The sequence below is a fragment of the Perna viridis genome, chromosome 7 (assembly GCF_037379345.1).
Source record: "Perna viridis isolate PV_CMFRI_1.1 ecotype Kerala chromosome 7, ASM3737934v1, whole genome shotgun sequence".
NCBI classification, from domain to species: Eukaryota; Metazoa; Mollusca; class Bivalvia; order Mytilida; family Mytilidae; genus Perna; species Perna viridis.
The window spans coordinates 31,936,010-31,959,245 of NC_142451.1; the positions used below are offsets into that span (position 1 = coordinate 31,936,010).

At 32.3% G+C, this 23,236-nt stretch overlaps 1 protein-coding gene across 4 annotated transcripts in view; it reads left to right on the forward strand.

The window, feature by feature from the left end:
• Positions 1–23,236, forward strand: part of LOC148612321 (uncharacterized) — a 65,555-nt gene that overhangs the window by 19,398 nt on the left and 22,921 nt on the right. For 3 of the 4 annotated variants that reach the window (XM_088593641.1, XM_088593643.1, XM_088593642.1), the window contains 4 exons: positions 14,882–15,102; positions 20,478–20,613; positions 21,094–21,236; positions 22,908–23,031. In XM_088593641.1, the coding sequence (XP_088449767.1) occupies positions 14,882–15,102; positions 20,478–20,613; positions 21,094–21,236; positions 22,908–23,031 (624 nt within the window). Of the gene's footprint in view, positions 1–8,687; positions 8,710–14,881; positions 15,103–20,477; positions 20,614–21,093; positions 21,237–22,907; positions 23,032–23,236 lie in introns of those variants that run through there. The other variant, XM_088593644.1, reaches the window with a different exon arrangement.

Here is a 23,236-nt window from a genome sequence, read left to right on the forward strand (position 1 = left end):
TTGGGGGACCTATTAACCATATTGATAAGACACTAATAAATGGGAGATAACTTCTATAATGGATAATGAAAAATATCACGGGATTATCTTGTAAAAGTCTTAAGAAAGGTCTATCGATGGTCCAAATTTTGTAATGATATCTTGAAAGATGACGCAACAGGGCCATGCCGAAGTAAATATTGGAAGGGGAAAAACTAGCACTCTGTGACCTTTGACTTTGGGTGCAAATTGAAGGTCCCATGTCTCTACAACTTCTGGTTCTCGAAATATGAATTTTTAAAACTTTAGTATGATATTTCAAGGGATATAATCTCATAGGGTTTGATAACAAAATACAAATTTATGTTTATTAATTAGGCTGTCTGCTTATGTGTATAAAACTGTTTCCAGAATTATTCTATCTCTTATGGTTTTTAAGATATGAGCGATTAAAAGAAACTGTTTTAAAGGGACATAACTCTTAAAGATGGCAATGAAATCCTTAGCAGGGTCATTTCCTAATTGAACCTGATGACATCTACATGTTCACCAAATATGGTCATGATATCCTGAAAAATGAGTTTGGAGGACCATGTTGAAAAAAAAACGACAATAGAAGGGAGATAACTTCTACAATTGATTATGGAATTCTTCACAGGGTCATCTGGTAAATGTTCTTAATGAGCTCTATCGATGGTTCAGATTTGGTAATGATATCTTGAAAGATGAATAGGGGAGAGCATGTCGAAGAAAATTTTACAAATAATGGAAGAATGAAAAAAAATACATTAGAAAAACAATAAGGTCTTTCCCTGGTAGGGCAAGCCCTTAAAAAACTTAAAAGAAGCAAGTGTAAGTTTTCAGTACTTGCTGAATATTGGGAGTTGAAAAAATTCAATCCCTGCCTTGTGTCTTTTGTACTGTTTAGCAAATATATAGCACCCCCCCTTTTTTTTTTTGGCTTGTCTTGGTGTGTACTTTTAATTTTTGTCTTTCTTTTCAGAGTTTGAAATTACCAGGGACACACTTGTTAATGCCCATATAAGCTTGGTATAGGCTACTGTGATTGTAAAGAACTACACATTGAATACCAAAATCCTTCAAGATCAAAATACCTTATGTCACCAGTCTATCACTGAAACTTCCTCCCTATTTCTTAACACTAGTCCAAATGAAATTCTTTTTATATCATTCAATACCTCTTTTATATCCAGCAAATGTTTCTTGCAATTATTCAGCTCAATAATATTCTTTTATTTCTGCAAGTAGAATTGAGATCTAGGCTTCATATCAACTGAAGATTTGAGGGACTGCTTTTTGGTGAAGGTAAAAAAACTTTGGTTTCAGTTGACAGTTGTCAACTTTACCATGTCCTGTAGTAAAGAATGTATCCACCCTATATCTTGAGAACTGGTATGATTTTAAAGTTTATACTTGACATGTATATTAACCAACACCAGAAGGTGTGTCATAATGTATGTACAACTTCCTAGGTCAAAGGTCAAGGTCAAAAACTTCGGTTTCAGTTGACAACCCCATGTCCTGTGTAAAAATTGTGTCTGCTCTATATCTTGAGAACTGTCATGATTTCAAAGTTTATACTTGACACATTTATATATTAACCAACACCAGAGGGTGTGTCATAATGTAAGTACAACTTCCTAGGTCAAAGGTCAAGGTCGAAAACTTTGGTTTCAGTTGACAACCCCATGTCCTGTGGTAATGATCATGTCCACTCTATATCTTGAGAACCATTATAATTTCAAAGTTTATACTTGACACATATATAAACCAACACCAGAGGGTATGTCATAATATATGAACAACTTCCTAGGTCAAAGGTCAAGAAAAAAAAACTTTAGTTTCAGTTGACAACCCCATGTTCTGTGGTAAAGATTGTGTCCTCTCTTTATTTTGAGAACCATTAGGATTTCAAAGTTTATACTTGACATGTATATTAACCAACACCAGAGGGTATGTCATGATAACTTCAAATAATGCTTCATATCAGCTTATTTACCACATGTTATTGACAGCGGATCCCACAGAGATGGCTCCCATCTCATTGATATTTAGTTCTTGCAGTAATGTGTCAAAAACCATAAAATGTGTGAAGCATGTTCCATTTAACACACTTATTAGTCAAATTCTCCTTCCTTTCATTAATAGTTTACCTTTAATAAAGAGGAAGTGATGAACAGTGATTTTAACCAAGTAAACTTGGCTGGAAAATTCAAATTGATAAAACTGTCAAGTTTTTTTTTAAATCTTATGTTCATCAAGGAAATTATTTTCTTAAGCTGAAATTGATTTTATTTGAGTATAATAAATAATCTGTTGCTATATTTGTTTTTTAATGTTAATGCAAATTAACTTTTGGACAGTTTAAAAAATTTAGGAAAAAAGTGAAATGAAACAAATGTTTGTGTGTGAAGTTGGAACAGAAGTATGGTTTGATACTCAGTTTATACACACCTTTTTTTGTATTAGGAAAAAAACAGTTCTTGATATTAAATATGAAAAATGCAAATTTATGTGTGATCACAATTTTATTTTTCATCATGTAATCTTAGAAATTTTGTTCATTCGACAATTTTCTCAAGAATCGAAAACCTCCAGTGCTGACAGCACTGTGATTATTTATCATTGTCAATTTATATGTTCTTGATCGATTTACACTTTGAAGTCCCCCATTTTCATTGGCACAATGTTATTCACAATTTATACCAACAGTCCTTTCCTTCAAAATCCTCAATGACTAGCCTGAGTAATAGAGGACTGTATAGGATTCAACTAGCCCAAAGCAAGAAAAGTACACATCATTTCACTAGCCCAAACCAATTTTTACTAGCCCCAGGCTTCTGGCTAGTGGCTAAAAGTGAGCACTACACCAACTGGTCTTTGTTTTAAAGATTTAGATGAGACAGAAAATAGGATGGTGGCCATCAAAGGGAAAGACCTGTACTGTGAAAGAACTTTAATTCGTGGGTACTAATTTTTGACGATTAGGGGAGAAAAGTTCCTGGATTCTTGAATTTGTGGTTTTGAGGTTTTCAGTATCCACATCCATGGAAATCTCTTTTTTTTTTATTGGACACTGAATTCATGGTTTGGCCTACCCACGACGACCAAAAAATTGATACCCCACAAATAATAGTACTTTCACAGTATCGGAAAGTTCAATCCGTGTTTAAAATTGTGTATAAATATAATAGACAATTCAAATGATCTTATTACTTTATAAAGTACTTTCTATTAAGTATCTTGTGTTAAGATTTTTCTCCATTTAAGTCTGAATTGTTTTTCTCAGTCGTCAAGAATGAAAGCTATTATCTGTCACACTTAATATTCTCAATGTGTAGTGTAGATCTATGGACTGACAAAATCAATTTAGTATTGAATAAGTTGTCTACTTCCTAGAAGTATTCTGGTCATTAATTCCTGTTGATGGCATTTTCCTTCACAACAGTATCTGTAATTTACAGCAATTGTCAGTGGTGTATCATTTTGTCATCTGTTTTTCAGAAGTAATGGTTTAAACTGTTTGACTTTATTTGCTGTGTACCAGATCAAGTGTTTCATCAAGGCACCATGTACATTTAAACCTGCCTTGATGACCATCTGTATTTAGCAATAGAATATTCCTATGTTGTGCAATCTACATAATAATGTATGTTAGGAAGTTAGCCTATGTATAATGACAAGGCACTGATCCAGGTAATTCAGCTCATGCTGGTCATACCGGTGTGCTCCCTCTTAAAATCGAGTAAAATATGGCAAGGAATCTTTATTTTTTCACAAATTCTAACCCCAAAAATATTCTAGCCTTGCTTTCCTCTGCCTTTAATTTTAATTTATGTACACCCCTCTTCCCTAACCATCTTGCATGTATATGATCATGATCTCCCTATGAAGGTCACTTACATGTAACACAGGAAATTTCTTTCGAAATATTACTATTTCTTGCAAGACTTCTTGCAAGTGTTCATTAATTTGTCCTTACTAACAAAATTATCAGGCAGTCTTGACATCCTAACAAAAATAGCTAAAAAAATGTTGTGCATAATTTTTTTTTTTTTTTTTGGGGGGGGGATCTTTAACAGTATAGTGTACCTTAAATGACAAAAGGTTTTTTTATGTTTTTAAAATTCTGCACATAGAAAAAAATCATTGTTGACTAGTTCAAAAATGATAATACTTGAAATGACTTCTAGTACAAAGATGTGGCCACTCAATTGATCATACTTGAAATGACTTCTAATACAAAGATGTGGCCACTCAATTAATCATACTTGAAATGACTTCTAGTACAAAGATGTGGCCACTCAATTGATCATACTTGAAATGACTTCTAGTACAAAGATGTGGCCACTCAATTGATCATACTTGAAATGACTTCTAGTACAAAGATGTGGCCACTCAGTTGATCATACTTGAAATGACTTCTAGTACAAAGATATGGCCACTCAATTGATCATACTTGAAATTACTTATAGTCTAATAACAATAGTTACTAACCAGAATTATACGGTACAACTACCATTTAGATCTCTAAAATATGAGTAATTCTTAGTTCTAACTACTGGTACTGTGAAACTTTGTGGGAAAGTACTTTTATTTGTGGATACCAATTTTCATGGATTAGACAGGAAACACAAGTACATGTATTCTTGAATTTGTGGTGTTTGAGGTTTTCAGTATACACCTCAATGGAAATCTCCTTTTCATTGAAAACAAACTTTGGTGTTTTGGCCTACCCATGAAAACCATGAACAATAGTACTTTCATAGTATTTGAGTGTGGGGCAATAGGTGCTAATTTTCTTGTTAATATACCCTCATACAGGGGTTGGAATCAATGTATACTGGAATCATCTTGTCTGTCCATCAGTCCTTGATTCTGTTACAACTATCTAGACTCCCATTGGATTGATTAATTTCAAATTTGGTACATGTGTATGTGCCTATATATTGATTGGGCATACATTGTAAGTGATTTTGTTTGCTGTCTGACATCAACTTCTATCTTTGGCATGGAAAAGCATGCAACTTCATGATTGGTAGATAGAGATTAAGCCAAACCACAAATTCAAAATCCCAACAAAGACATAACTTAGACACTTTTATTGGAAAATTCAAATATAACATAATTTATGCAAACCACAAAAAAATTATACCCAGAAATAAAAGCACTTTCATGGTATTTTCAATCTGTCCTTATCTAACATATAAACACAGCAAAAGTCTATTTTTAATGTCTTGGTAATTTCAAAGGAAATATAAACAATTGTAATCACCTTCTTAGAAGATTCTCCTCCCTATTGATGGGAAGTGTATTTTAAAATGCAGTTTTTGGCATGACTTCAATAGATAAGTGGAAATCAAAGTACTTGAAAGTCTCATCAGTTTCCTTTAATGCAGGAAAGTCATCAATTTTCAATGATGTTTTCTTGTTCAGACATGTAACTACCTAATAATGAAGTGATTAATGCTTTATTAAGAGATTCTGTCCTCTTTGATGTGGAGACAGATTTCAGATAAATGGTTCACATCATAGTAGGCTTATGGTATTGGTATTGTTGAAAGTCAGGCAGACTCTGATTTAAGATAAATAGTTCATGCCATAGTAGCCTTATAGTATTTGTTTATATGAAAATCAGGCAGACTGATTTCAGATCAGTGGTTCACTTCATAGTAGTATTATGGTGGTAGTATTGCTTAAAATCAGACAGGCTATATTTCTATTGTACAATAGCTAATTTGTGTGCAAATTTTTTTTTATTGACTGTTCATTTTCTAGTAGCAGATGTCATCTGAAATTTCCTTTATAATTTTATTTGGTACTGTATGTATATGTATAAAAGTAAAAGTGCTAATGGAGATTATTTTGAGAATTTGAATATGAAATAATCAGTTTGCTGACTAATTAGGTGGACACATCAAGGATAAAATGAGGCAGGTGTAACCCATAAGAGGTCCAGGGTGCTTATACAGTTTTACTTCTACTAGAATTTATTTTTCATCATTTTAAATTTATAGATGTGAGCTATAAACATACATGTATAAACCTTTAGTTTTGGTTAAAGATACGACACTAATAAAGATCCTTATTCTGTAGTACAGGTTAACTTCCTGTCTGACTGAAATCTGCATGGTGTTTAGAAGGATGTGTACTTAATTCCGTGGCTTATTGGTCTGCTTATAATTCATCAATTCATCAAAGATTTTATATTGATTTAAGATGTTCTTGATGTTCAATCATTTTATGTAATTAAAGTTATCATGTATCTTCAGTCAGAAACCTTTTCCTGAAAATATGTCCATCTTTTTATGACCCTTATTCATGGCTTCTTTGGAAGTAAAACATTTCAAGTTTCTTGAAAAGGAAGTCACATTGGGATTTGAGTTAAGTTTTAAAGATTCATAACAACACGATATAATTACTCCAGCATATAGGAAGAATTTTTAGTATGATTTCCAAACCTGATTTACTGCTTGCCTTGTGTTCTAAAGGTTGTTCTATTCCTTTCACATTTTACCTATGCCCCTACTACAAAAGTTGATTGAATAAATTTCATCATTGTCTCTGGATCCATCATTACTTAAAAGTTAGGCTTTTGGACCTTTTATACTCCCACTTTGCGGAAGGATGCAGGGTTCAACACTAACAGTAGTCAGGTTGTCCTGTGCCTCCCTAATTTGAGAGAGGACTACCTTGAAGTTTTAATCGGTAGTCCTTAGGGCTACCTTAATTAATTCTTTCAAAAATTTATTAGTCCTTAAGAACAGGACTGCAATATAATTTTGAGGACATCCTGATTTTCTTGGTGTCTGTCTTTGTGTCCATTCACTTCTTCATTGGCAATTTTTTTTTTACTGAATATATTTTCAACTATATGTCAGAGTGGGTCCAGTCTTCATGGTTAAGCAGTAGTCGGAATCCCATGGCTTGTCAAAATGGAGGTGGGCCTGTAAAATTAACTACTACAGGTCAATAGTCACTATATAAAAATTTGTGAAAAATGTATTTCAGACTTGTGAACTGAAAAGTTAATTGTGAAGACTGGTGGGTTGACATGGGTTTCTTTTGTAAGATGTAAATTTAGATTCTTTTCATTAAGTTGGAAAGCTATATGAAGATCTTATGTAATTTTCTCTGTTCTGCTGTAAGAGCTTCCATTTTCTGTTGATTCTGATGTACTATTAAATTATCAAGACCTCAGTTTCCATCTTTTGTTTATTTTCTAGATTGCCAAGGAATGAAATTTATGAATTTTGATGCCAAGAAAAGTCTTCTAATAATCGGCATTATTCCAGAAGAGAATTATTTTTAGTAGATTGGTTCAAGAGGAAATTAAAGTTTAGAAATTGATCATAGGTTTTATAGACGTTTATTCCCCGTGTGTAAATTGAGAAAAAAGTGTCTGAATTGGAGGTCCAGGGTCAGTAAATTAGTTCCTGTTGCAGGAAAATAGATATTCCTTTTGGAAACTTGACAATAATTGTACGGATATGGTCAATCATTAGAATTGTCAGAAGCTTTCCCATGGGAAATTGTCATATATAAATGTTGGTCTGGAACAAGATAATAGGTTTTCGCAGTGATACTGGAAAAACATTGTCCCTAGGGGACTGAAGAATTCTAGCTTTATGTGGTTTCTATCATAGTATTTGAATGAATTAAATAGGTTTGTAAATCTCGTGTGTGTTTCATACAGTACAGATTTGGCAGTAATGTTGGAGTTCACTCTCCCTGTCCAACTAGTTTTGAATGCTGTGTAGGAGTTAATACTGTTTTTATAGCAAGTTCAACAGTTAACTTCAGAAGATAGAGTTTAAATGACTATTACCTGATGAATTATTAGGAGATTTATACTCACATCTATACTATTATTCCAATAGTTTAAATCTATGCTTAATAAAAAGTTTAATTCTCCTTTTCTGTTGTCTTGTTAAATACCTTTGGCATAGGTGTCAACCATTGAAATTTTTAAAGCAGGAAACCTCTCTCTCAAAATTGTTTCAAATAGGAGATTTGCCAAGTTTTTGGTTTCCTGACATATTTTGACAGTAGTTGAAGTAATTTTGGGGATTTTAAGCTGAAATATTCAAGTAAGACTGGAGAAAGTTCTGAATGTGGCTAAACTTTCTGTTTTTGCACAACACTTAACAGGAAAATGTTGAATTTCACAGGAAATATCAGGAGGCTTAACACCTGTACCTTAGGAATTTTATTGCATAGTGGAAAAAACCAACTCTATCCCCTGAAGATAACTTTTTTACTTGCTATAAATATTTCCTGTGTGAGGTGCTCTTTTAAATACATAAAAATATGACACTTTTTTTTATGACATTTACCTGGTATTCCTTCATTGAATTTTTAAGCAACAGTAATTTACCTTTGATAGCCATGCTTATACTTCTTAAAAAGCATTTTACAAACATGAAAGGCTATTGTATAAAGAAACTGATTACAGTAAAAAAAAAAAAAAGATGTATTAAAAATTAATAATGAATTGCGTAATGTTTATCTACATTTTTGGCAAATTTCAGGAAATAAAAATTTTGGAAAATGTATTTCTTGAAATCAGTTGAATGAATATGTCAATACAGGAAACTAATAGAATGAATTGATGACCTTGATCTTCAGTGAAGCAATGTACACATTTGACAAACATTCAAAAGACCAGGAAAAATGGCTAATATTGAAAACGAAAGGTCTGACATTGAGGTACGGACATGATTTGGATGCTTGTTTTGGTACAATTGCACATATTAATAGTACTCATTTGCATGTTGGTTTACTATGTATGACACCTACTCTAATACTGCATGCGAAAATGCAAAGTATTAGGAAACTCATATGGTGTTTTAGTTCTCTACTAATGAATTGAAAATTAGTATAATCTTTTTAAAAACTTTAAACACTGCAATTGTTGTTGGCACCTCACAGTCTTGCACGTTGAAGAACCCTGCTGTGGTATTCAAGAGGAGAAGGAGCCTCGGCTTTGCCACAGGAGGCTAAATTGCCCAACCCTACCCACCTTTCCCTTTTTCCAGTAGCAATCGAAACTCGTCAACCCTATTATCCTTGTGTCTCATCCCATTTTTCATTTCATCATTAATTTCATGTTTACTGCTGGAATATAACTGAAATATGGCTGTATTGGCATTAAACACCAAGAATCAATCAATCAAACCTTTTATTTCATATCTCAGCAAATCATTAGAAATAACACAAAATTTATGTATTAAAAACCTCTTTATTGGTATAATACATTGACCTAAATTGTGTGTGACTTTTGGGTTAGAACATTTTTAGTCTCTGAACCGATCCACACAACTGTTTGACAGATCAGTGAATGCTGACTAATTGATTGCTGATGGATCAATGACCAGTGACCAATCTGATTGTAGTTTTGTTATGTAAAATGAAGGATGATCATTTCATGTAAATTTCAGACTTTCTAATGAAAGGAATTAAATATAGAACCAGAGTTAGAAGTAGTCGCCAGCCCGCCAGCTCCAGCTGGTTATTTTTTGGCGGGACTGGCTAATTTTAGCAAAAATCTATATAGTCATATTGTAAATCTATTGAAAAATTGTATTCAGGACTAGCTAGAATTTGAGTGAGTTTCCTACCCTTATACTACTATAATATTAAACCCTCATATTGTTTTTTGTAAAAAAATAAAACAAATGTGAAATAAAAGGAAATAAATGATGTTTAAATCAAATGCATAATGTTTGTAAAAAAATTGCCAATCAAAACAATGGAATCAGTAAATTATATTATATATTAAATTATACTGACCTCTTTGTAGTCACATGTTGTGATCACCAGTTTTTTTTATTGGTTTGACAGGTTGATGACTGATCAGTGATCAATGAACGATCACAATTTTAGTTGTTTAGTTGTACGAATCGGTTCAGGTACTGTATACTTAGTGCCAGATGGGGAGGGGGTTACAGGGTTTCAAATCCCCCCTCCTGGAATATTTTGTTAATTTCATGGAAATTTTGACAAAGATGAGCAAATGATAGCCTGGAACAACTCTTAAAATCTTGGTATCAACACCTGATACTGTTTGACTTCCTCGGATTATCTGTCTTATCAGGTTTACATTCCAATAATAATTGCCTTCTAAGGACTTTGATGTCACGTTTGGAAAAGGCTTAAGATACATATGTACATTGACTTCTGTTTTAATTAAAATGCATATTGTAACAATACCTGGATGGTTAACCAGCAAATTGATATTTACAAGTACTTCATTAAAATTTATTTTCAGAAAACCTTAATCAATCCCCTTATTACATAAATAACTACAGTAATATGTGATAAATACCAAAATTACATGCTGAAGTACCCGCAGACATTCATTGTATGGAGACCGATGACATCTAATAAGAAATCTTGATTTATTGTTTCTATAAAAGGTACCTTAATAAAAATGCTTTATCATCATTTTCTTGGAAGTGGAGCTTTAATGAAGGTTGAATGTGGCTATTTGTCCCTGAATATTCCATGGTGCATGTAGTGTTTGCACTACATAGAAACAAAAATGATTACACTTTTTCATAACTCTGAGATATTGTGTTGAGTGTACATTTTTGGTAACAGTTTGGTCAGTATAAATTTCAGATTTTTTCGTTTCCATGTTATGAATTTTTATACTTAAGAAAAGGGGGATTTTCAAGTTTTTGGACAATAACTTTAAAAACACGTTCACCTACTTCTATGAAATATTGGTGAATTATCTAAATCTATTAACATAAGCTCCCTTTTGATTTTTATAAATTTCATATTTTTTGTTTCTGTGTAATGAATTTTTATACTTAAAAATAGGGGGTTTTCAAGTTTTCACAAAGTAACTCAAAAACACTTTCACTAACGAGAATGAGAACTTTCAGGTCATTAAAATTGATTGTTTGCAATTAAATCTGGAAAAAATATGGCATTAGCAATATGAAACTTAAACACTTGAAACATACAGTTAATAAAATATTAATGACTACCAACAATGGAGATTTGAGTATAATTTCTAAAGAATACTTATTATCATGTAAATCTTCAGAATTTTATAGCCGATCGGTGGCATTGATTTTAACTGTAAAATTCTTTAGAATGAATTGATTACCATAATAAGCATAGATTTTATTACCAAGTAGCAGTTTGCCCTGATCATATGCCATGATGCAGAAAATTCAATGACAACTTTCCAGCCATGTCCATTGATTATCATTAATTTACACCTATATGCAATTACAAATAATAGCTTGGGACAGTGTATGAAGTGCCTACTAATGATTATTATCCGATATTGAGTTCCAAGCTTCTAGATTTTGTTTTATTGGTATGAGTTAGGATTAGGGTGTCAATTGCTACCAATAAATGTTGTGATATTGAACATTAAGATTAATCTGAGTTCTACAATTTTGAAGATAAAATTTTCTCTTTTTGACATTGTTTTTTCACTTCATGAAGATGATTTTTGTCCCCGGTGATGTGTCACCAGGGGATATGGAAATACAGGGCATCTGTCCATCCATACATCCATCCAGGTTTTTTGCACTTTGTTTTGTAATACTCCTAAATAAGCTAGTTTTTGGTATGAAGCCTTATTATGAAGAGTTACAGATTATGTTCGACTTTGGTTATATGTTGGATGATTTTTACTTAAGTTACAGCCCTTGGACTTTCAGTGAATTTAAAGTTTTCCATACTTTTTTTGTAATGCTTTTACCAATTGATTTTAACTTTTGTATGTAGTCTTACTATGAGAAGTTACAGATTAAGTTCTACCTTGGTTACGGTTGAATGATTTTTACGGAAGTTACAGGCCTTTGACTTAGAAAACTTCAGTGAATTTTTAGTTTGAAATGTCTTTTAACTCTGGGGACATTGGAAGGCTGTTCTTTTATTTTATTATTGTGTCCAGAAATGGTGTTCATGATTTTTTTGTCTTTATACATGATTGGCTTCACTGCTTGTGACTCAGTATTGTGACTGATATTATTAGTTTGACCATGGTCACATTTGCTTAGTCATCTTGCTTTAGTTTTAATTTGGGGACTGTTTGATAAATACACAGAAACCTGTCTAAACCAAACCTATTTTCTTCAATTAAGATTGAAACTTGTATGAAAGGACCATAAAATGTTTGGTTTACACAGGTTTCTGGTTTTTCCAGGGTTTTGACAGATTTCACTTTTTGATTAGAAGTGGGACTTTATTTTCAATTTCAATGTCTTCAAGTGCAAAAAACCATACTTACCGTGGGTGGTATATTGGAATCATCTTTTCTGAGTGAGTCTATCCGTTCATATCTCAGCTCCCAATCAATGGATTGATTTTAAATTTGGTGTGTGGCTTCATATAGATGGAACAAATATTGTAAATGATTATTGGTGCTGTCTGATATCAACTTCTGTTTCCCGGGACTTTGTCATTTCTCACTATATGGAAGGATAGAGTAAAATCTCAGCTTTCAATGGATTGATTGATTTCACATTCAGTACGTAGTTTCATTTAGATAGAATATACCTGGTAAATGATTTTGGATTTGAACTTCCTGTCTGAGTGGGGAGTGGGGTATGCATAACACAAAAACACAGCAACTTCATGTTGACACTGTTTTGCAAGGTATTCAACATTCAAACTGTTTTCACATTTTTTTAATTGTGGAGACAAACTATGAACAAGCATAAACTGTATCTTAGATAGTAATGCAAGTGTAACTTCATCAAATTTAAATACAATCCTTAAAAACTTCAGTTGATTTCTTGTTAAAAATTTGAATGAAGTTTAAATCATTCTTCTCTTCTTTTTTTTTTCATTTTTGAATGGGGATCTGCACACCTTTACAATTTATGACATCACAGTACAAAATAAGAATGGGAATACAAATTAGTCTAGCTTGCCTGCATGGAACCATCCAATCAGATGGGTTGTTACAAATCAAATTCAATTATTAAAAGATACCATCAATTCACAACAAATTTTTCAAAATTAATTTCAGACTTGCACATTAATTTTTCTGCCTCTTATTTTAACCTTTGTGTACTATAGAGACTTGGTCATTTTCAATTTACTCTTTGTATATGTATGCCAAACTATACAGTAGATATAGGGTGAATTTGTCTTGGTCATTGGTATGTAAATCATAGACTGAAGTCTTCAAAGTCGCTAATTGTTGAATATTCTATGCCACTGTATTTGCTTGCTTTCAACATCCGTTTTTTGTGGGAGATTTTAAATTTTTTGTTGATTTTATGGGAGTCTCCCCCCTAATGTTTGAGGGTTTGCAGGTATGGTACTTGGCTTGATTCGTGTAGTTTGTACTCGTTAACATGGTACTTATTTATTGACCCATGTGCTTTCTACTCATTACTTTGACTCACGTACCTGGTACTTGGTACTCATACATTGACCCATGTGTTTTGTACTCATTCATTGACTTATGTATTTGGTTGTTCAGGAATGCATTGACCCATATGCTTGATACTCATTTATTGACTTCTGTACTTTAACTTGGTACTCATACATTGACTCATGTGCTCGATACTCATTTATTGACTTCTGTACTTGGTTCTCATTTTAATGTAACAACAACAAAGATGTGAACTTTAAAACTTTTCTATCAATTGAGGGCTCTGACTTTAGCATGCTTAGTATTGCATCAATATCACATACATTCTCATTTTCTTGTTTCATGCGCTCATTCAAGGAACTTTTAAAAAGATACCTGTTGATAAAGTTAAGATTACACTACAAGTGAATGCTAAATCTAGTACTCTACTAAATGCAATTATTGCCATTATATACCCTGAATCATTTCTTTTTATTCCCCTGTCCAGAAAAGATTGCCCTACTCAAAAACTTATTACTAAGAGTTTTCTTCAAGAATTTTTTGCTCCACCGACCATTGTAAGTTAATATATCATATCCTCTTTTAATAAAAAAAATAGTCCCTCCCTTCCTAATCAACATGAAAATATCTAGGGAGACAACATTGAACAGAGATTTTTTAGCTCTTTTTAGTGCGTTATGACATTCATGTATACAGTAAGGATTTTAGTATATACCCAGGAGTATTCTTGGTGATGTTAAATCAAATTTGATTCATGTGTTTTTTGCCACTAGGAAGAAATGATTGGAGAAAAATTATATTTCTTTTAAGATAATTGGATGAAGCATTGGTTATTTTGAGTAAGATAAATATAATTGAAGGATGTATCGGGCAGGAGCCAGATATTACTAGATATGTTCTAATCAAGAAATTAAGGAAGTGGTTCTGATACATCCTGTCTTAAGTAGCTGTCACTGGCTGTTCAGGAGCCCAGAGTATTGGTAAAATATCTGGATAATTTTGTGTAGATATCAGAGCCAAATTGTTTTGTTTGGAGTACTGTGTTCAATTTTTTTTTGTAGTACTTTGTAATCAAAAACCAGGGTGTCAGTAAATATATCAAAAACACTGGTAATTAGATCATACACACACACTCAAATGTACTTTATGTGTTCTCGGACATTTATAAAGGGCAATTTGGTGCATGCATGTCCATCATATTATTTTTCCATTAAGCTCTTTTTTTACTCACATCATTGTTGGTACATTGTCATTTGCTGTCTGACCTTCAGTTTGTGAACTAAACAAAAATAATTTTTAAGTATGATATTTGATTCCATCATGGAAAGACGCTGATGCCCTTCAACTATTTAATATTTTTGTGTTAATTTTAATTATGGGGCTTGATACATACAAAAGGGATTATGCTTGCCTGCTCTGTGCTACATTTAAAGGAGATGTTTATGTCTTGTCTGACCCTTTAAACTACTGTATAAAGCAGATGTCTTTAACTGCAAATGAAAAAATAAGTGTTTTGTTTTCTGTTTTTAGATGGACTGCTCCTGCATGGAGCTTGCCCTGGAAGGGGAAAGGTTATGTGAGGCAGGAGATTGCCAAACAGGGGTACAGTTCTTTGAAGCAGCAGTCCAAGCAGGAACAGATGACCTGAAAACTCTTAGTGCCATATACAGCCAGCTTGGGAATGCCTACTTCTATCTCCAGGAGTATGGAAAGGCCCTAGATTATCACAAGCTAGACTTAACCCTTGCAAGGTAAGATTGTAGTGTATTGAAAATTGATTTATTTTTGCGAGTGATTTATTTTCATTATTTGGAAAGCAAGATAAAAAATCATGAAAATATATCACAGTAAATATGTTCATTCATTTAGGAATACATGAAAGCAGAGTGTAACTTCACCAAAATTATTAGCAGGAAAATTGAATTTAGATCCTGAAAAATGAATATAATTAGGCTTACAGTATCCTCAAATTTTCTTTCTTTGTAAATCAGGAATTTTGGAGAGGTTGATCAAAAATTCATCCAAGTCTTAAACATTAAACATTTTCACATGTATTCTTTGACAAGTTTAAATTTGTTACTGAGTGCTGGTCGGTTTAGTTCCAAGTATGTTTGTACCACTGTTGACTTCCTTCTCAATTCTAATTCTTGAATGAAATTAAGTTCACAGTTTTGACTGATATAGTGTTAATTAAATGTGAAAAGCCTTTAAATGTTGAGTAGGGAATGTCCAAATTATTGATCCATGTTATAATTGTGTAGTTGAATGGTTAATTACACTAAACTTCTTACAGTTTGGCTTCTGGAACAGGGTTATGTTGCTACAAGATTGAAGTCATCACTACAGAAGTTTTAATGGTTGTCATCATGAACTTGATGTATCCATCTGCACCATGAGAACGAATTGTTCAACATATCATAATTTTCCTTTCCTCTTTTGTCTACCCTGTACTTGATTTTAAGCTCACTTTGCCAAAGGCCATTAAAGTTATTGCCATCACTTGGCGTCCGTCATCCTTGTCCTCTGTCGTTAACAATTTTTCAAAACTCTTCTCCTCTGACACTACTGGACTAATTGGAACCAAACTTTGTATGAATGTTACTTAGGGTATCCTGCAGAGAATTGTTGTAGGGATGTTTAGCCAAATTCTGACGCTTGTTTAAGTGTTTAGCATGATAAGATCTATCTGTGGTCAAATTTTCATTTTAATCTGTCAAGCTTGTTGGAGGTTTTGCCCTTTTTCGACGTTTTTTTTGTTTTTTTTTTTTCCCGCTATTTTTAATGTTATTTCATTTTAAAATCTTCTCCTCTGACACTACTTTATCAATTGGAACCAAACTTGGTATGAATGTTTCTTAGGGTATCCTGCAAAGAAGTGATGTGGGAATTTCTGATCCTTTGAAAAACATGGCCGCTGTTACTAAAAATAAAACATAGGGGTCAGACAGTAGTTTATCACATATATCTTTAAAAACTTCAGATTAGCCAAATTTTTCATTTTCTTAAATGATCCTTATTATAAGGCCTTCAAAAGTCTTCAGGGATCAAAGCTGTCAGGTAACTCCTTGTTAGAGTTACTGCTCTTGACAGATGAAAAATGATGGATTTTTTTTTAGTTTTTGGCCAATATCTTAAAAACTATAATAGATAGAAAGAAACTATCAGTTGCTGAAATGATCCTTATGATAAGTCATACCAAAGTCGTTTTGAGTCAAAATTGTTGGACAATTCCTTACTAAATTTATTGCCCTTGAAAGACAAACTTTAACCAGGTTAGTGATTCAGGCTCCTGGTAGCCTCTTGTTTATGAGTAACTCGGTGGGTGTTTCTTAAAAATGAATGGGATACTTACCCTGTTGGTGCACCAAGTTTAATATTGTACTTCTAAAAACTAAATGGGATAAAGGATGGTGCTTTATCAATATTTTTGGCTGGATACTTCAGGTTGGGGTCCCATATCGTGGGATGCAATTTCAGGTATGTCACACTTCTATTTCCTGTTGCCATTTCTGTCTTTGACCCATGTCTTTTACTCTGTTAAACATCTGGCGTGAATTGTGTTATATGAACACATTTGCTGCTGATTTCCATGGATATTGCTTTCAGTTTTGATAAGTACAGAGGTAAATGTTTATCAATTTGCAATTATCTGTTAAAGTGATCTGTTGAATTGTGAAATTGGAAGACTTACTATAGGTACCTTTCTTCAATTTGAATGTTCAGATTTAATAAAGGTAGGATGAGTTTAATTATCTATGAAAATGACATTGTTCCTGCAAGAACTAATGACAGAATAATTGATTATTAACATGTATAGCAACATACATCAATGAACATATACCTGGAAGTTGAATATAGCTTTTTAATAGTACATTTGTATGCAGTTGTATATTTCAACAATCGGAGAATTTCGAAACAATCATAATACATGTATAGGGATATTGCTTTTATATTGGTGAATATTGATGAGCAAATGTTATAGTATTTTATTGATGTATTTACCAATATAACTGGTATGAGGAGAATGGATATGTTGAATGTATGTCAAAGAGACAACCACACTGGAATGAAAAATATCAGCTCAAGAGCACCCATTGGTGCATTTATTAGGTACCAGTATCGTATTGCATATCCCTGAGCGGGTGTACGTCAAAACATGGATGCTATAAAAATATAGTGCATTTTCTTTTTGCCTCTCTACAAACTAATGTTTTGTCAAAAGATATGAACAATGACTTAAAAAATAGAGCAAACATCACATTGTAAAATGAAGAACTTTTTTAAAAGAAAATCTAACATAATATCATAAAAATGTTCCACTGAAAAGGTTGGTTTGGTGAGTGCAAAACGAAAGTGAAAGTAGGGAAAATGGCTATTTATAGTTGAAGACTACTTTTCTGTCCAATCTTCGTGGACTCACCCTATTTTCTTTGCGGGACATTATTTTTGCACATGTCCTTAGAAATGCTACATAAGTGAAAGTTTTATTGAATCAATTTACATATTTTTTTAAAAATCCTAAAAATATGCACTTCACTATAGAAGTCTATGGGAAAATTAATACGATACTGAGACCTAGTAAGCCAGTTTTTCAAGTAAAGTTGGATATTCAGCAAGTGGTCTTTACCAGCTGAAAAAGTAGTACCCCAATGCAGGTAACACTTTTAAGATGAATTAGCCAACTTTTGAACCTGATTTTTTTATGGTAGCTCTGGTTTTTTGCATTTATGGTTAATCTTTACCAAATTTGGAAATGCATTTTGTTTTCATGAATTTGTAGGATATCAGTTCAATAAAATTATTATCTTGACTATTTATGATGAGCATATCTATATTCAGGTAACCTAAAGCAAGTAATACTCCTGCATAAAGGATAGTTTTCAAGTTACAACACATTTTAAGTATGTGGTTAGGACTTGAAAATAGTCATTTTTCATACATTGCCTCTTATATATGAAAAAATGAATATTTTTTTTATTTTTTGTTTTTCTTTTAAAAAAATAGCTAAAATGAGTTGCCATATAACTGTGTGGTTGATTTAAACACAGAAATGTCACAGAAGTCATCAGCCAATTTTTTAGTGGACTTTTTTTAGTGGTTCAAATGGACAGATTCTAATGCGGCAAGAAAAATAATGGTATTTTTTCATATAAAAACTGATTTTTTTCAAAAAGTACCTAAAGTAGACAATTGTTATTATAATATTTATACCAGTAAACTATTTTTCTTGCATCATAGCTATCTGTTTTAAAGAAAAAGTCCTTTTCCTGTCATATTGAGGTCCATTTGTATCTGCCTGGGGTACCAAAATGGCTTAAAATCTGTATTTTCTGCATATGAAAAGCTATATTTTTTTAGAACTATGATATTGGTATATTTTTTTCTGGATTTATTATAATTGAAATGACCATATCTATAGTTTAAAACAGTTGGTTGTACCGGTCATTATACTTTACTTTAAACAAGAGGCTCCCTTGAGTTAAAGACAAAAAAGGAGGTTCGGATATTAATATTTCCATATATGGAACTCACAAGTGGGGATTAAATAATGATTTGGAACTCATAGTACAGCTCATGTATCTACCATGTCAGAATAAACCACAAAGTTGCTTAGGTTGATTAATGCAGCAGCTTTTTATCAAAAGTAATATTTTCTGGCTAACATTGAGATATTAGTCTTATGCCTGGAAAAGGGTACCTATATAAGAATTTTAATAGAAAACTCATGTTTGTAGCAGGGCAATGATATTCTGAATTTTCAGTATGAAAATGAATACTCTAGCAGAAAAACAACAACTTTTATGATTATATTGAAATGTTTATTAGTAATAGGTACCAGTATCGTATTGCATATCCCTGAGCGGGTGTACGTCAAAACATGGTTGCTATAAAAATATAGTGCATTTTCTTTTTGCCTCTCTACAAACTAATGTTTTGTCAAAAGATATGAACAATGACTTAAAAAATAGAGCAAACATCACACTGTAAGATGAAGAACTTTTTTAAAAGAAAATCTAACATAATATCATAAAAATGTTCCACTGAAAAGGTTGGTTTGGTGAGTGCAAAACGAAAGTGAAAGTAGGGAAAATGGCTATTTATAGTTGAAGACTACTTTTCTGTCCAATCTTCGTGGACTCACCCTATTTTCTTTGCGGGACATTATTTTTGCACATGTCCTTAGAAATGCTACATAAGTGAAAGTTTTATTGAATCAATTTACATATTTTTTAAAAAATCCTAAAAATATGCACTTCACTATAGAAGTCTATGGGAAAATTAATACGATACTGCGACCATTACACAGCAAAGCATATTTTAAGCATCCTTATGTGCTTGTATGGAAACAATACATTCTACAACAAAGAAAGTTGAAATAACAGTCTTATTTGAAAATGTGCAATATATTGTCTTATTTAAAAATTCTTTTTCTGCACAGCTTTTTTTACTAAAAAACTAATGTTTATCAATATGTAAACCTCATCTACAATATATTCGTCTGGCAGTTTCAACAACAACAACAAACATACTTGGAATGATTGGTACCCACCATTTTTACACTTGACAGCACTTATTTATTAGGGTCAATTTCAGAAAACGTACTTCCATAAAAATACATATAGGGTTATTTCACGGTCATTTTCTGGAATATCTATTGAAATGCAATAGTAATGACTTTATTACTATATAATAATGTTATTTAAGGGCTGTTACCCAGCTTTATTAGGGTTAGAAGAAACAAGGAAATTTTGATATTGAAGTTGTTCCTATTGTACAATGTTTTCTTCCAAAACTAATTTCAGTAGAGATTTCTGTCAGACGTTTATGTTATTGAATGTCTTTCAGCTTCCCCCTGTGCATGTTAAACAAATAAAGATCGATATGATGTAATGAAAATTTCTGTTGGATATGACATATTACATTTATACTGCAGCGGGAAGAAGGTCTTTGACCTTCAGCTTTAATTTGTAGTGACCTTGGCCTCTAACCTAAATTACGTTTCCTCATTTCAACCAGTGCCTCTATTCTGTCTATAGAAATTAGATGATCTACTTCAAGGTTTAAGGGAATTGATAAAGAGAAACTCGTTTTTTTTCTCATGGTTTTTTTTGGGTTTTTTTTACAGAACCTTAGGAGACATGATAGGGGAAGCCAAAGCCAGTGGTAACCTTGGTAACACCCTGAAAAATTTACAGAAGTATGACGAAGCTATTGCCTGTTGTTTACGCCACCTAGAAATCTCAAGACAACTCTCAGACAGGGTTTGTATTAAGTAGAACGATTTTTTTCCCACTTGTTTTGGGTTTCATTAGTATTTGCCATGAGTGTGACTATTGTCATACATTGTACTGAAAACTATTGGAATCAACTGTTTGGGATAGTAGCTGAACGAATATATGGCAAAGACAGTGATAAGTATATTTTACTTTAACTCAATGAGTGGATGATATTGAAATCAAGTTGTTCATCTGTCATTCCATCCATTAGATTTATTTCATAATTATCTTTGCTCCAAATGGATTGCTTGATTTTAAATTTGATATATGGCTTTATATAGATTTGCCATAAGTGATTATGGTTGCTGTCCAATATCAACTTCTGTACAAGTTGGGATATACACCTGTCTGTCTGTCTCAAAATTTGTTCCTTTATCTCCTGTTTAAAAGCTTTTTACTAGGTTTGTTTATTTAATTGAAAATAGACAACTCTCATCTATACATTTTTCTTTTTATTTTCTTTAGATTGTAGAAGCTAGAGCCCTGTATAATTTAGGAAATGTTTACCACGCTAAAGGGAAACACATGGGTAAATGTGGAGATCAAGATCCTGGAGAATTCCCTGTTGAAGTGAAAGAGGCTCTGCAAAAAGCTGCTGAATATTATGAGTAAGTAGTAAAAATTCATTATCGACATCAAAATTTGCCAATCATTATTATTGTTAAATAGTTTTACCCTTGCCCCCATGGAGGAAGGCTATACTGATATATCCTTTGTGTTTCGGTGTGTCCGTAACAATTTTGTCCATCACAGCTTTCCCAGCAACTACTCATCTCACCGGCTTGAAATTTTAACACATTGTTCCTATAGGTATGCCATATGGTTTGATCCATTTTGGGAAAAAAAATTCAATAACAGCTTCCTGTTTACCAAGGACTTTGTATTTTTTTGACTTTATATTATTGAAAGTTTAAATTTTCATTGCACTTTTCTTAGCAACTACTGATCACAGTTGCTTGACATTTTAAGACATTCTTTCTGTAGGTATGCCAGAAGGTAGGATTCATTTTCAGAAAAAAAATTTTGACAACAGATTCTTATTTACTGAGGACTTTATTTATTTCATGATTATATTTTAAAAATTGAAATTTTCGTTGCATTTCTCTCAGCAACTACTCTTCATAGCGGCTTGAAATTTTAATAATTCTACCTGTAGGTATGCTATATAGTGGGATTAATTTTAGAAAAAAATTGACAACTTTCTGCTTGCGAAGGACTTTGTTTATTTTCCTCGTATCGTTACATGATTGAAATCAGGAATATCATTAGGGAGCTATTTCTCACAGATTTCGTGTTTCTATCTTAGATTACTGTTATGGGACAGAAAATATTGGAAAGTTTGAATGACAAGGTTATTACTCTTACTTTTAAATATTTTCTTATCTCAGACTGATGTTATGGTACAGAAAATATAGGCAATGTTGAATGACAAGGTTATTATACTTTGACTGTGATATCTTCAATTAATAGAAAAAAAATCAGTTTCTATGGTCTCAACAGGACATCATTTCTCACTAAAGAGACAAGGTTTTTCTTATTTTTAGGAAGAACCAAGAATGCATTAAGATTTAACTTGCGTGCATAACAAGTTCCACACACTCCTTAGATCTAGGCATTCATCAACACTGAATATTTTGGTTATTCATTCTTTCCAATTAATTACCCTATGATTATGTTGTATGAGTTTGTTCTTGGGTTAATGTTGGTATATGAATTTATGTAAAGTTATTATATTTCCATTAAAATAAACATCTGCATATTACAAATTTAAAAACTTGTATAAGGTGTTGGTAAACCATTCAGTTGATTTTGGTACTGTAATTTAGGTTAAACTACTTCACTTACTTAAGTCAAAATTAAAATTAAGTTTGTTCCCCTTACCTTACCTAAACATTGGCCGTACCCAATTAATTTTATTGCCATTCTCTTAACAATATTTTTTTTTATTTTCAAAGCAATATTTTTCATTTCTTTGATCATGGTTTTTACAGAATCATATGAACTTTAGGGAAAAAATATTTTCGTTACCTATCTACCCAAAGCTAAGAGCTAAGATCAGGTAAGGGAAAACAAACATTATTTTAAGTGTGGCCTTATTTATTTGTACTTTGAATCAGCTTTAAGTATACATCTTGAGGATGGATTATTATAAAAACATTATGCTCTCAGTGAAGATAGTTTTTTTAAGATTATATATTTACTATCATTATTGTGGGGGTAAAAATAATAAGATGACCAATCTACCAAATGTATAATTAATGTACTTCTTAAATTTGCAGGGAAAACCTACGATTAGTGAAGGAACTGAATGATAAAGCTGCTCAGGGTCGGGCTTGTGGTAATCTGGGCAATACTCATTATCTGCTGGGCAATTTTAAACTTGCTATTCGATATCATGAAGAGGTATGTTTTATGAGGCCAAAGAAAAAAAAAACTCGCCTGTTTAAGGTTACCATACCCACCCTTAACTATCACATTTATTGATAAATTTGATGTTGAAATGCTGCTTAACTACCATTTTATAGTTTAGCTCTTTTGAATTATGAAATCCTCCCATAAGTGCCTATATAAAATATATTAAAAAATGAACGATTTTACCTAAAAACCT